Genomic DNA, 15,731 nt, shown 5'->3' with positions numbered 1-15,731 from the left:
AAGCCACCAATCACTGATCTGTCCAATCACAGGACGGACACTGATCTGTCCAATCACAGGACGGACACTGATCTGCACTGTCATCTGCATACAAAGGAACTTTAACAACTCATTGTTCTAAAGAAACTTGTAAAATGATTTTTAAAACACATTTAAAAGAAACATGGTAAATTTTAACTGATGTGATTATTTTTATAAAAGACACAGATCTTTTTTTTTATCACCCATGATTCTTTTCTTTTGCTATTTTGTAAATGCACACAGACAACAACAGACCACTGAAAATCCACTGCAAGTCAAAGAAAATGTAGTTTAGTCCAACATGGCAGACAGATGAAAAAGCATGCCGACCAATTCAGGAATATCTGGTCCTATAGAACTACAATATGCACCATGTCCAGCAAATATTTTGCCTATTTTATTTTGTAACAAGGTTAGGCTTTGTTGTGGTTCTTAAAAAATATTTTTATTTATATTTAGATGTTTACATGACAGATATTCATTCCAAACTGACCATGATGGACAGAGTGGCTTGATTACCACCGTCTGTCATGATGTGTTGGTTGAAGTTTGGACCCAGATGCAGCAGGCAGGAGATGGAAAAGATCTGTTGTAGATTTAATAAAAATCTAACTTACAACAACAACAACATAAAAAAAACAAGTCCAAGGAATAAAAATAAACCCAAACCAGAGACATGAAGAGACGAAGAGGAAACCAGGGAGGAGGAGCAACAAGACGAAGCGACGGGTAACAGTCTGTGATTTGACTATTAGAGATGTGATTACATGTTTATAAGCTAATAGAATAAAAACGTCTGTTTATGTGGCTAAAAGTTAGTTTGGTGTAAGGTGGAGGTGATGTGCTAAAAAAGGTCAAGTTAAGGACAAACATAAATACAAAAATAGAAAAAGAGAACTGATGTTACATTGTGGAAAACAAAAAGACTATTGGAACTAAAATGTCCTTCGTAACAGAAACTATGAATCTTGTGTTTTTATAGACAAGAAATGTTACAAGAAATTCATAAGGAACGCTCTGTTATGGACAGAAGGACTCTGTGTTTTTTCTGCTTTATCTGCTCACATGGCTGACATCACCACAGCATTTAAGACTGGCGACGCTCACACAAAAACAAAAAGTTATTAAAACAGGTCAACAGCTTACAGAGGGAGCAGGATGAGGAGGAGGTAAACTGAACTTGAGCCTTTGCTTCACTTGGTGTGAGCTTGACGGTGAGCTGAGTGGAGCCCAGCGCTGGACGGTGAATGTCGCTCTGCCTGCTCCGTTTCTATGATGTTTAATGTTTGATCATTTTCGGCATTAAGGCCTGTTTTAACCAGAGCTCATTATTTCTCAAGGTAACGACACTGGGGTTTTAGTTGGTCCTGAGCAGGGTCGCCGTAAAGGCGTGAAAAATGATGACGATTCTAAGGGCCCTGACCAGCAGGGGGCCCTCCACAATTTAATTATTTATATTTTGTTCATAGATATAAAATAAAAAATCGGGGCCCTGTCAAATACAAAATAATCATATTGTATTTTCAAAGATTGTTTTTAGCAGTAAAAATTTAATGTTGCCCCTCTCAGACCATAAAACACATTCATATTTGCCCTGAACCCCCCCTGGGATCTGCATGAAATGGTTCGTTCCTGCTTGGAGCTTAACAGTCACATATGCAGCTACAGTCAGTAGAAGCTGCAGCTGAATACAGCAGCGACTGTGGCGGTTACTATGCTGCTAAGAAAAGTTATAAAATCAGGTTTTCAAAAACAAAATAGAGAGAGGGAGAGAGAGAGAAAAAGGCAAGAGTGAAAAAGGCAAGAGTGTTAATTTATAACCCAGTTTTTCTCCAAGAGAGGTGTGTAGACTGTGTGAGATTATCAACCATTTAGCATAATTAGCTTAGCTACAAACTACTGTTTGCCTCATTTTCACTAGAATATAATGAATTAAGGAAAAAAATTACCAACATATTGATATATTTAACTTGTTCCCTGTGCCTTTTACCACTTAACAGATGAGTGAATCAGCAGAAGCTCTAACCTACGTCCCTCCTGACCTGTTCTCTCCTGAGTGAAATTGAAGCTGCATTATGTAACTTTTATATAATTTTTTTTTAATTTTTATATCATTATGTTGTGACAGTATGGTATGAGAGAAAATCTGTGAAAAATCTATTTCCTCTGCTTTCTCCCAGTGCTAGAAACAACCAGTCAGAGGCAGGAGAGTTTTAGTGCTGTCAATCAGATTCTGCTCATTCTTGGTGAGCAGATTGTGATCTGCTGCTCATTCTTCCTCCTCCTCGATTTGTGCCGTGCTGCAGCTAGCATAGCACAGAGCTGTGCAGATTCAAACTGTAAATGCTCAGTTTAGTTAGCATAGCCACCAATGACGGCAGATAAACGGTTTCTTGTAATAAGTTGCTTCTCCACCATTAGCACATATAGCAGTGAATGAATGAGGCTAATTAACAGAGCTAAGAGCGTCCTATTGTTCTGATTGGTTGTTTTGGTCAGATTGGTGCATTACTTTAACCAGTAATAGTAATTCAGGAAGGAGGTGGAGAAGATTGATTGTTTTCACAGATTATCTGTGTCATAACAAACTGCTACATCATGACAGCTTTAACTAATATGAAGAAAACATAACAGCTGAGAACAGCTATCTAAAAGTAATTTTCTTGTGTTTATATATTTTTTTTATCTTGTAAAATCACACAAACCACTATAGTGGTCAGTCGTTCATCATACAGTACACTGCCAACTACTGGCCATTCACTGCAAGTGCAAGAAAATGCAGTTAAATCCAATATGGCAGACAGATGAAAAAGCATGCTGACCCATTCAGGAATATCCAGTCCCTCTTTATACCATAGAAAACTCTTGCAGATAAAACATATATTGTGACATCAATCAACTCATTAAGACTAATACTACTGATGTAGTTTCCAAATAACAACCATGTTTTTGGAGAAATTACAAATGATCACCTGTCCACTAAAGTGGACGTCATGCAAAAATAAACCCAAACGAGAGACATGAAGAGACCAAGAGGAAACCAGGGAGGAGGAGCAACAAGACGAACTGACGGGTAACAGTCTGTGATTTGACTAATTAGAGATGTGATTACATGTTTATCTGCTAATAGAATAAAAACGTCTGTTTATGTGGCTAAAAGTTAGTTTGGTGTATAGTGGAGGTAATGTGCTAAAAAAGATCAAGTTAAGGACAAACATAAATACAAAAATAGAAAAAGAGAACTGATGTTACATTGTGGAAAACAAAAAGACTACTGGAACTAAAATGTCCTTCATAAAAGAAACTATGAATCTCGTCTTTTTATAGACAAGAAATGTTACAAGAAATTCATGAGGAACGCTCTGTTATGGACAAAAGGACTCTGTGTTTTTTCTCTATTTTATCTCATCACATGGCTGCACCCTGACATCACCACAACATTTATCCCTGTTGTAAGACGATGTGTGTGTATCAGACCCCGCTTGGCACAGCACGGCCTGCTGGCTGTTATGGGAGGTAATTTTGCAGTTGAAGGCAGAAAATGAAAAATTGAGACGGAAACAGGTTTCTGCTGCACCTGTTCCAAGTTCTCAGCCTCTTTCTCTTCAATCCACATCTTCTTCCAATGCTGGTGCCCAACAGGTGGAGAGGTTGGAATTTGCTCCCCTCCAGACTCTGGAGCGATTACGACGCTGCCTCCTACTGGTGGCTTTCTGGTACTGCAGTAAAATTAATTACAACAGATGCCAACTCTCGAAATTAGAAATATACATAAAGACATATCAATTAATTTAAGATCAAAATAGAAAAATAAAATAAAAATAATCATGTAACATAATTTTTTCTTGCATTGATGAGTTTAATGGCAGCTGTGACATCCCTAATGCTGAAGTGTTACTGCGTGACCAATTTATTGAGCATGTTATTGATGGTTCTCTACGCCTTCCCCTATCTATGACTTTGCAGAAATATGACCCAGGTGATATTTTTTTCATTCTTCAACAATATATTTTGCATACAAGTCTAAAAACACCACAGAGACTTTGAAGGCAGAGACGGCGTTGGAACATGGAGCGACGTTTTGAACGGTGAGTTTGGATCAGAGTGGTGAATGTTAACCAAACATTTAAAGCACTAACAGACCCAACTGAAGATTTTACTTTTTTTTATTCCACTTATCTTTGAAACATATTTAACATGTTTATGAACTGCTGTTTTTTCATCTAGTGAATCCAAAAAGCTGTGCATTGAAAATGTACATATTTATAAATGAACTCTAAAGTAATTTATTAAAATGAATGCATGTGGCTTTATTTTTTTTATTTTAAATATTCACCAGTAATATGCATTATATTAAAGGTTTTCGTCTGTATCTACATTAAATTTGAAGAATTTTTTTCAAATCAACTGATATTCTTCAAGTTTTTACAATCAGAAGTTACATTTTGTCAGTTTTTATGGATCTTTCACAGTAATTTTTTATTTTATTTTTCATTTACTACTGACAAGCACATATTATATGTTCGCTCTAAATTTGGAGTAAAGCTCATTGCAGGTAGGCATGTTTATGTTTGACTTTCTGTGACCCATATTGAAATACTTTGTTGACTATTCATCACAGATCTGAAGACCCTGTGTCGGTTTTTCTTTGGATTAGTGATTTAGTGTGTTTAGCATTAGCAAGTGTGAACAACAGACTTTGTGAGGAGCCATTGAAAATGTCCTTTCCTTAAATATTATTTCCAAATGCTTCCAACATTTCCAAGTCTAACATGTGAAGTTGCAGAGAGCATGCAGCATGCGGCTCAGGAGACTAAAGCAGAGCATCACTGCTGTGATTTGTTCAGTCGTGGCTCTGAAAACAGATAACTTGTGTTTCTTTTCATGTTTCCTTTGGCCTCAGCTGTGGGAACATGACTGACTCCTCGTCTACCAATGACTCCTTCCCTCCTTTGGTTGACTCTCCCAGCTTTATGTTTTTTGACATGTGCTTCCACTCCATCTCTGCTGTCTACATTTACTTCGGCTACACCTTTCTCCACATCATCCTCCTGCTGCCCCTCTCCACCTCAGTTCTCTGCTGGGGTTATCAGCAGGGGAAACAACAACGACGTTCCTCAGCATCGTTCATGAGCCACTTCGACTACTACACCTACATCATGGCCGCCACGGAGCTGATTGGGATATTTGGAGCCGTCCTTCACATTTTCAGCACCTTTCTCCACCTTATGGAGTTGATGTTTTGGGGTATTTGTATTTTTTCGTTTTCCTGGGGCGCACAGATGTTTTTGCCGGTCATGATCTGCCTGGATCGCTACCAGGCCGTAGTTTTTCCCATCACCTACATAAGGCTAAGGCAGAGAGGTGGACTCCGTGTCAGAAACATTTGCACTGCGGTGATTTTTCTGCTGTGCTGTGCAAACATGTTCTCAGTAGAAGCTCTGATCAAACACCCTCAGATCAGCATAGTGCCAGCCTGTGCGTCGCTGCTCTGTGTAGCTACAGTGTGTTTCTGCAGCGTGTCAGTTCTGTGTGTTCTGATCCGACCGGCGCCCGGGGCGGGGGGTGCTGACAGGGCTCAGGTCGACCCCGTAAAGAGAAAGGCTTTCAGCACTATTGTCATCATTATGGGGGTGCTGCTTTTGAAATTTGCAGGGAATCTGGCTTGCCTAATGGTGAGCTCCTCACTCCAGACCGGTGACAGTCTTCAGTGTGTAATACGAGCTTCACAAACGTTTTTCAACCTGCCCACCTCTTTGGTGTTACCGCTTCTGTTTCTGCACAGAAACGGGAAACTACCAGGATGCAAACACACATCAGAGTCCGGCTGAGGATCACATGACTACGTTCTCTGGCTTGTCGACCAAATGCTAACAGTTACACTGAATAATCTTCAAAACTATCAACTTAAAATGTTTCAATAGTTTGTAGTATTTATTGCAATAACAGTTAAAGCTACAGTAACATTTGTTTGAACATCAGAGCTAAAAAACACAACATAAAAATGTAAACTTACCAATCATCAAATAATTTAGTTTTAGTCTTGTATTATATAGTTTTAATCATATTTCCTGGAGTTATCTCAGTCATAATCCAGTTTTCATTGACTTTTTATGCTACATTTAAGCCGATTGTTATTTTAACTTTGTCAGAAATTTGGTTTGCTTCGTGGACTCCCCACTAACATCATGAGTTTTTTGTGTCTAGTGCATCTATTTCTATTTGTCGATATCTAAAAACTTAAAATAGTAGGTAAATGAATAATAACTATATCTTTAATTATTATTACATGCACTATTATTTTTTAACTTTTTCTATATCTAACCATGTTTTATTTAAGATCAGAAAAAACTGACCTATGCGTTTAACTTTGTAAAGTAACAAACAGCAAATAAAATACTCTAAACCAGTTTTGGTGTCTTTGTTTCTCTTTTCTGACTAACAGAATAAACTTGACTGTCTAAAGAAGTTTACTGCTTTCTGACATGATGTTTTTCTCTCCATATTGTTGCCACATGTAGAGATAATAACACAACCAGTTGGGTTCACCTTAGAGTCTAAATGCAGCATCAGATAATAACTTTAGCTTCAGATAAGACAATATAGATGACATAAATTAAATGGATTATCCAACAATTTTGAAAATAAAGTAAAACTTTATTTTTACAGTTTGTTAAATAAGCAGTTTAGTACCTATTGCATTGCAAAGTTCTGTTCAGTACAGCAATATTTACAAATATAAACACATTCAATGGACGTGACTTGAAAAAAATAAAATCCAGCAGTGGAAAATAATGGTAACATGACTTAACCTCCTCCTCTTCTTTAAACATCTAAACTAATAATATTAGTAATTAGTAATAAAATATTCCCCACACTTTGAATTCACAACTAAATAAAATCAACAGAAAACATTTATGAACAATCTAAGTTATGAAAGCTGCTGTCGTCAAATAATTCACAGAAAACAGTAAAAGCATGTTTTTCATTAAACATTAGAATCAGAGACTTCAAAATAAATGAGAAAGTTTTGCAAACACGTTAGGAATGGATAGAGAGTCTTTAGAGTCATCGCTAAAGGTCGAACTGAACTGTTAATGTTTTTATCTTTTTTAATCTTTTTTTTTTTTCTTTAAAAAAATTCTCTTTGTCTTTCTAATTGTTTATTCACTGTCACATGCTGTTTTTATTTTATGTAAAGCATTTGAAATGCCTTGCTGCTGAAATGTGTTATACAAATAAAATTTGATTGATTGATGGAAAACCAAACTTGTTTGAACTGAGTATTTCTATAGTCCTTGCTTTTTGCACCTACTTCTTGACACCTTGATTCAAACCGATCGTATTTAGTGACTAATCCGCCTGTTTATGGAAACTTTTTGGAAGTTCTCTCTCTTGCAGAAATCTCGTCACTTATGGCCACAAAAACAACACGACAACTTTCCTGCTCTGTGGAGGTACAGCAGAGGTAGAATCAAACTGTTGGGTAAATTAAACCAGCTGACGCTAATATAGAAAATGCAGCTAAAGGTTTTATCTATCAGGGGAGACGTTTCAAAGGCAGTGGCAAGAAGGTACCCAATGAACCACAGCCACTGGATGCTGGATATGGCCATGATGGTTTGTAAAGCTCTCTGCTTTGACTGGCCAACCTGCCTCTTTTCTCTGCCTCCATCGGCCGGTCCTGGACGAATCAGAGTCCAAAGAACGGAGACGCTGCAGAAAGATGTGAGAAGAGTGGAAACAGGCAAAAAGCCGAACACAGTAAAGTTGGCGTTGTGAGTGTTTACAGTTCCATAAATGGACGTTGCTGCAAAGCACAGCAGCCAAACACACGAAATGCCGATGTTTCTGAGCCTGAGTCCATAAGAACTCCTCAGGCCCACATAGGTGACGGGGTGAACAACAGCCAGGTACCAGTCTATACAGGTGAGGTTATGGAAGCTTATCTCTCCCCAGAGAGTGAGGGTGGTAACACACAGCCCTGCTTTCATCAGAGCCAAGTTTTTAATCTTTTCTCCTGAAAAGTAGCAAACAAACCCAAAGACCCAGATGAGCTCCATGGCAGCCTGGTGGTAGGTGAAGAGGTCAGAGTGGCTGGATGTTGAAAAGGACTGGTGCAGGCGCCATCTTTGATACCCCAGGTAGAGGATGAAGGTGCAGAGAGGGAGGATGAGGATGGCCTTAGTGGAAGTCAAAGCAGTGCTGACCAGAACTCCAACTTCTGCGGTGGCACAGTCGACGGCCAGGAGGCTGTGGTTGGAGGCTGATGAGTTCACTGACATCGTTACTGTGTTAAAAAGACGATAAGAACCCATGGAGAGGAAGAAACAACACAACAATAAGAAATTAACTCAGAAATATCTATCTATCAGAGTTAATGTGAATCTTAGTAATTCCCTTTCTGTGTATATAAAACACACAAAACTACCAGACATATCACTGACCTTGTGAATGGCGCTGTCTCAGCTGTGCTCCAGGTGTGTGAACAGACGTACCGCTGTCACCTGCCTCTGCCTGTGTGAACACACTGACTTCACGTCACTTGATGCTTTTGCATGTTGCATCACAAAAACATGATTTACTGAGAATAAAATGTACAGATTATTTTCAGCCTTTTCCTCACCAAGTAAATCAGATAATGGTGCAGAGCTCCTTCGGTACGTCAATGTGAATATTTAGTATTCTATGTCTAATACTTTAAACACTGTTGTTGTTTTGCTACTTGTTGACCAATCTTCTAGCTTATGGCACCAAAAGAGCAAAATATCTGACTAAAACACATAAAATGAATTCATCAGATTATAAATGTGTCTTTGAACTGATGAAGTCCACTAATATTTTATATATTTCCTGAAATATAAATGTTATTTTAAGAGCATATTAGTTTTAAATGACTTGCAGACATTGAAAGATGTTTATTCAAACCAAAGTGTTTAGTGCAGAGGGAAAACAGGAGACATGTAAATGCAGCTGGATTATGATTTATATTACATTATTTTAATGGATATGAACTGAGTTTGACCTGCAAATGAACTGAACCCTGAGGGACACCATACAAGAAGGGAGTTTATTGGTTTACAAACATGAAAAAAGTGACTCTGTACAACAAATAAGATTAAATACTTTTTTTTTACAGATATGCACATAAAAAGATGAAATAATTTACCAAATCGCAAAGAAAATATCAATTAGTTTTTCTAATATTTTCACAGAAAATGATTAAAAGAAACCAAAATCAGATTGAAGTGACTGTTTTAGAGAGAAAGGGTCCTAACTCAGTGATGAATAAGTGAAGTAATGATTCAGAGCAGATCTCATTCAGACTCGGTGTTTACAGATGCTCAGTTTTCCTGCTCGGTGTAGAAACAGTAAAGGCAACACCAGACTTCCCGGCACCGTCAGCCAGGCAGCAGCTGACTGGATCTTACAGCGACTGTCCGCATGTCTGGGATCCGTCAGCAGGCTGGAGAAGAGGACGCCCACAAACCTCAACCACAGCGCCCCCATGATGGCCACGATGGTGTGGAAAGCCCTTCGCTTTGACTGGTCAACACTGGACTTGTCCTTGGCTTCCTTTCTCGGCCCGGAATGAATCAGAACGTAAAGAACCGAGACGCTGCAGAAAGAGACGAGAGCCAAGAAGGAAACCAAGGCACACGTCTGTATGATGAAGAGGGCAGAACCACGAAGCCACTGATTCTGGATCAACGCCGCGAGGCACAGCAGCCAGACGCATCCGGAGCTGATGTTCCTGATCCCGCCAGAATGTCTCAGACTGCGGTACGTGACGGGATGGACCACCGCCACGAAACGCTCCACGCAAGTGAGGACATGAAACAGAGACTGTCCGGGCGACGTGAAGGAGAACATGGCCTGCGCCACGGTCAGCAGACCTCTGCTGCTCCCCAAGGCGCCGCAGCAGTAAAGGCCGCAGGCCAAGATGCTGAGCAGCTCCAGCAGGATCACGTTGTACGTGAAGACGTCAGAGTGGCTCGTCTGGGTCGCCGTGGCAACGCAGCGCTGCTTCCTCCATCGCCTCCAGCCCGAGCGTAAGATGAGGAGGAACAGCGGGATGAAGAAGATGTTGGTGACAGTGAAGCTTGTGAATATTAGGATTCCAACTCTGGAGTTTACGCAAGAGCTGATCCCTAATTCAGAAGAGTTTGAGCTGTTTGCAGACATTTCCACCAATCTGAGAACAAAAAGCATAAAAATCACTGTGTAACATAAACAACTTAGTAAGAAATGACCTCACAAAAAAAAACATTGAAAGGTTGCAAAGTCTTAAATATATTGAAAGTATAATGAAAAGTGGTGTAAGGAAAATAATTATGTAAACTCTCACTATAGAAAGCTTGATGTGGCAGCATGAGTTTGGTATTTTCACTAATTTAGGGATAATTTTCTGACTCCAAGACTCCTGAATGTTTATGCAAATATTTTACAATCAACAATAATCATATTCCAAATGATCGGCAGACATGTTTGATTATTGGAGAAAAACCATTTATGACAACCACAGTTTTCAATATATTTATTATTTCTGTGTTGGAAAATGTGAGCAATTAAGTTACATAAAATGACCTCACTGCTGAGAAAATAACATTTTTCTGTCTGTAATGATCAACATGGAAATGTGAAGCTTTTTTTGATCATGTAGAAATAAATATTTTGGTAGTGGTGCTGCTGGTAACAGCTGATCCACTGCCTGTTGCTACGGACCGAAGCTACATGAATCAAGAAAAAAGAGAATAATTAAACTTACTTACGGAGAGAAATCATTGTCGTTTTCAGCACATTTTTGAAAAATACATTTTGCCCTACTAATCTTATGATTATGAAGGAATTATCTGGAGAAAATTATCTTGTTTCCACAAGACAGATAAAGTCATCAAACAAAAAAAATGCAGCGGACGGCAACTGTCAGGTTTAATAATTCAGCTTTGACAGATTAAAACACTGATAATAATTCTGTAATAATTAAACTCACTTTCTCAGCTGTTTCCTTTTATGGCTCATCTCCTGCAGCAGACCTCCTCTGTATTTAGTCAATACAAAATAGTTGTAGTTTATGTGTGTTTTACTGTCAAGGTGACAAATGGCTCCTCGACTCTGACTTTGCATATTGCAAAAATAATTGTGTGGCTAAACTCTATTCTGCAAGCAAATTGGATTTTTGCATCAGTCTTGACACACAAGCACAGATACATGCAGATTGATGTGATTTGAATGGCAGCAGTTTTTGTTTGCAGGTCATTTCATGTCAGCCTGTTGCATGAAATGATGGATGAGTTTGATCCCAGGAACAAATCCTCTGACTGTGAACTTAATCTAAATAAAACAGTAGAAAACATTCAGACCGAATCACTGAAAAAGGTTCTGCTGTGTTAAAGGGACTGAAGGGATAATCAAGTTATTGATGGATTTAATTCGAGCATAAATCAGGTTCCAAAGTGGAAACATTTGATTTGCAAAACAATCAGTTTGCAGGACATTCAAATTTTAGATTTAACAAAGATGTAATAAGTATGCAGACTGGGTAAAGTTATAAAGTTAGATTTTGGACATTTTGAGCCCAAAATTATTAGTCTTTTAAAAGACTAATAATTAATTTGTCTCCTAAACCTGTAGCATCAGCAAGTAATGAGCAAATAGAAAGCAGAAAGTTCTCAGATTAAAACATTTTATAAGATTTATCTGGGAACCAGTTCAATGCAGTGAGTCTAACAAAAGTAAAAAGGATGACTGACTGCAAGAATCTCTCCAAAACAGTATGTAAAATTATAGGTAGGTAAGATAAGGTAATTTTATTTATATAGCACATTTTCAGCAACAAGGCAATTCAAAGTGCTTATAGCAAAACTGTTTTTATATTTCAAATTTGCTGACAATGACATATAAATTGCTTATTGCCTCTTCCTAAGTCTACAAACTCCAGATTTAATATAAACTTTATTTTATGCTAGTTTTCTCAGGCTTTACCCTTTTGCTGAATATTAATCAAAACTGTGATAAAAATGTTCTAACATCTATATTCATAATATTCTAGGTTTAGTTTTCTGTTTCTGAAAACATCCTAAAGTTTCTGTTCATTTTCTACCTGCAGTTTTTCTCCAGTCTGGTTTCCCTGCTGATGTTCCTCCATCCATCCATCCATCCATCCATCCATCCATCCATCCATCCATCCATCCATCCATCCATCCATCCATCCATCCATCCATCCATCCATCCTCCTCCCCAGCATTCCCTCTCCATTCCAGCTCACTGTTATAATTGCTTTCCTTTCAATTTTCACTTTTGTGTTTCTTCCTTTTCTCTGTGCATCATTATTTTTTTTTAATTAAACATGATAAATGTTATTCTGCCCTTTTCCTGCTAGAATTTAGTTTCTATGTCACAGAACAACAGGAGCAGCAGATTAGAGCAAATTTACTTTCAATCAGTAGCCAGAGCTGACACAAAGAAACTCCTACCTTTACAAATGAACGTTTGGTCATGAATCAGTCGATGCTCTTCATAGAAAGTTTGGTATTAAACCACCAAACTTACAAACATACAAAGGGACCAGAACTTTATTCCCTTTATTTAAATGAAACGCAGCTGAAATCTCTTTCTGATCTGTTTATTACTTTATAATGTGATTGGTTATTTCTGTAGGATTATTATCTTGATTGATCAAGTTTTATGCTAACATCCTGGTGTCGTTTTTCAGTGTTTGACGCTGTTATTACATTTCAAAATGTTGCTGAAATAATTCACCTACTATTAGGTATGAATGTAATGCAAGAAATACTCAGAATAATTCAGTATAAGATCTTTATTATAGGAATTAACATATCAATGTTGCTTTAGTTTTGCTTCAGTCGGATGATGACGTAGTTGTACTTTGGATATAATTATGAAAAGGTTGTGAACTTCTGAGGCCTCAGCTGGAGCTCCAACATTGTGACAGAAATAATTTACAAACCGCAGAAATTACAATGTGTTTGTTTGAAACACCTGCGTCTGGCTGCACAGGGGGTATAAACCAAGCAACGTGCTGCAGCAGGAAACCATCTGCGCTCGTCTTTGGTCAGGTAGGCTTCTGTCTGTTCTACTAATTTCAGTGTTAGACACCAAACGAGTCATTTTTAATTTTATTTTGCAAAGGGAATCCATATTCAGTTGATTAATCTGGTCAAGGTTACTAAAAGTCTATAACTTTTGATTAAATACTGAGAAATTCAAGCAAAAGGCAAATTACCCACAACACAACTAACATACTATAACCGTTTATTTCTTATTAGTTAGAGCTAATTATTTTTAGCTTTACAGACGTTTGTGGTTCCCCAATCAACAGATTATTCTGACATTTTAGTTTAAATCACATCAGGTTTTTTTATGATATTAATTATTGGTTATTTTTATGACCGATAATGTGTTGATCTGTCCAGAGAGGAGATGAATGGGGTGGGTGGCCATAATTTGACTTTTTATTCTTTAATTTTTCCTGTACCTAGTCAGTCATCCATTTCAAGAAAGAGGCAGATGCAGAGAAGCTGCAGAAATTACAATGCTTGCAAATGAGAAGAATATAAAATCAGCTAAATTCATTTGCAGAATTACAAAACATACAAGAAATAAACTGGTTTTTAAAAAGCATATCATTAAATCACTGCAGTTGCTACAAATCAAGACAAAAAGTGAATTTTAGACCAAACAATAAGTAAAAATTTCAGCCATTAAACACAGAGTAACTTTATCAACATTCAGGTATTTATTTTCTTTTTCCCCAACATGAATACATACAGTTACCTTGTTGTTGCACTTTGTAGATTCTCCATCATGACTAAAAAGAAAGTTTAGTCCCCACCTTGAATGATTTGACATGTCTTTGTCCCTCTCGTTCTCTTCTGATTCTCCGTCTTTTACAGCCTCACCTGTGTGAAAATGTTTGCCCAGCAGTTGCCCTCCGCTAACGACTCCGTGTCTCAGCCCTTCAACACGTCTGACCCTGGATATGGATGCTCCTCCTCAGCTGTCGCCACATACATGAGCTTAGCGTACCACTGTATCTACGTCAGCCTGGTTTTCCCCCTTTCTGTCGTCGTCCTCTGTTTGGGATTCAAGCGGTGGAAACCGCAGCGCTCCACCTCAAAGGTCATGGGTCACTCTGACTTCTTCACCTACAACATGGCCGCCGTTGAACTGGTTGGAGTCCTTGGAGCAGTTCTTGGTATTTGCTCCAAAGTCATGAATTTGCCAGGGATGGAGATAGTGGGGATATATATTTCCTCGTTTCCCTGGAACGCCCAGATGTTGCTACCGATGCTGATCTGTGTTGAGCGCTACCTGGCTGTGGTTCGACCGATCACCTACCTGAAGCTGAGGCAGGCCGTGGGAACCCGCATCAGAAACATCATCACTGCAGTCATTTGGCAGCAGTGCTTTGTGGGGATTGGTGGAGTGGCGCTGTTCACACATTACACTCAGCTCAACCTTCTACCGTTCTCCATAATGGGACTTTGCTTAATCACTGTCATTTTCTGCAGCCTTTCGATTCTCTGCGTTCTGATTCGTCAGCCTCCAGGTAAAAAAGTTCAAGACAGGATGCAAACTGATAAAGCTAAGAGGAGAGCTTTCAAGATCATCCTGATCATTATGGGAGTGTTGATCATAAGATTTGGAGGCAATATGATTTCTTATCTAGTGAATGCTTTACCAACAACGAGCCACGATGTTTGGTGTATTGCCTCCATATTGGGGTCCTGGTCAAATCTGCCCAGCTCTATGGTGTTACCGCTGCTTTTTCTCCACAGAAACAGCAAAACAAAAAATAATCCTGGATGAGGAAAAAGGGCATCTTTGTCAAAAAGAACGTTGCAGCAAAATTTGTGTTTAAACATTTAACTGACAATCAGTAGTTTACATCCTTACTTAGCCTGATTTAGCAAGTTGGACAAAATTAGCTTTTGTGGCAGTTATTTTTGATAGTATGTTTCAAATAAAAATTGACAATCTTTGCTTATTCTCTGCTACTAAGACATCCCATCAGCCTGTAAATATTTACATGTAGGTTTCTTTCTGTTTGACTCACTAGGTAAGTACACTGCAACAACACAGTGTATTTTTGATTTTGTTTTTAAGTGAAAATATCTTATACACTCAAAATAAGACAAAAAAACAAGTAGTAACTTTTCAGCAGGAAACAACAGCTTTATTGAAGTAAATAATAATTAATGTTGTAGAGCCTCTTTTAGAGTCATTGGCTCCGCCCACAAGAAGACAATAAAAACAAAAACTCCAGTAAACACATATCAAAGTATACAAAATAAATGAAATAATCATAATACTGAAAAAAGAAACCTGTGATGAAAAATACATTTAAATTAACAGAAAACACTCAATTAATAAAACGCCTTGATGACGTCATTATGTAGTCATGTGACTCCTTCCCGGTGCGCCGCAGCTGTTTGAAAATCTGAACCGGGAAAATGTTTGGCGCTGAAAGTTACAGGCTGTGGAAATGACAACTGAGGCAGGAACACGGTGTGTGTTCACCACGACGAACCGCGCCGGTTGGAGCTGAAACCACAGAGTTATGTCAGGTGTGTGTGTGTGCGTGTGGGTGTGTGTGTGTGTGCGTGTGTGCGTGCTTGCTGTTGACGCGGCCCTTACTGTAGGACTTCGTCCCAGCCAGGGATGTTTTGTTTTCACGTGGAATAGTT

The 15,731-nt window shown here is 38.4% G+C and overlaps 2 protein-coding genes across 2 annotated transcripts in view; one reads left to right on the top strand and one right to left on the bottom strand.

Moving 5' to 3' along the window:
* The window catches only part of LOC103149097 (kallikrein-13-like), a 4,227-nt gene extending 3,674 nt beyond the window's left edge, over nt 1–553 (bottom strand). Inside the window, exon 1 of the mRNA XM_007568114.2 lies at nt 541–553. Coding sequence (XP_007568176.2) covers nt 541–553 — 13 coding nt within the window. The remainder of the gene's footprint in view (nt 1–540) is intronic.
* An 11,767-nt stretch (nt 554–12,320) lies between these two features.
* Nucleotides 12,321–15,166, top strand: LOC107838163 (uncharacterized). The gene is made up of 2 exons (XM_016679638.1): nt 12,321–13,100; nt 13,938–15,166. The coding sequence occupies exon 2, from the start codon at nt 13,954–13,956 to the stop codon at nt 14,851–14,853; it is 900 nt and encodes a 299-aa protein (XP_016535124.1). The 5' UTR covers nt 12,321–13,100; nt 13,938–13,953; the 3' UTR covers nt 14,854–15,166.
* The last annotated feature ends 565 nt before the right edge of the window (nt 15,167–15,731 follow it).

This window comes from Poecilia formosa, unplaced genomic scaffold (assembly GCF_000485575.1).
Source record: "Poecilia formosa unplaced genomic scaffold, Poecilia_formosa-5.1.2 Scaffold217, whole genome shotgun sequence".
In the NCBI taxonomy this organism is placed as follows: Eukaryota; Metazoa; Chordata; class Actinopteri; order Cyprinodontiformes; family Poeciliidae; genus Poecilia; species Poecilia formosa.
Note: the sequence above shows the minus strand (reverse complement) of the source record. Positions and strands in the feature narration are given on the sequence as shown.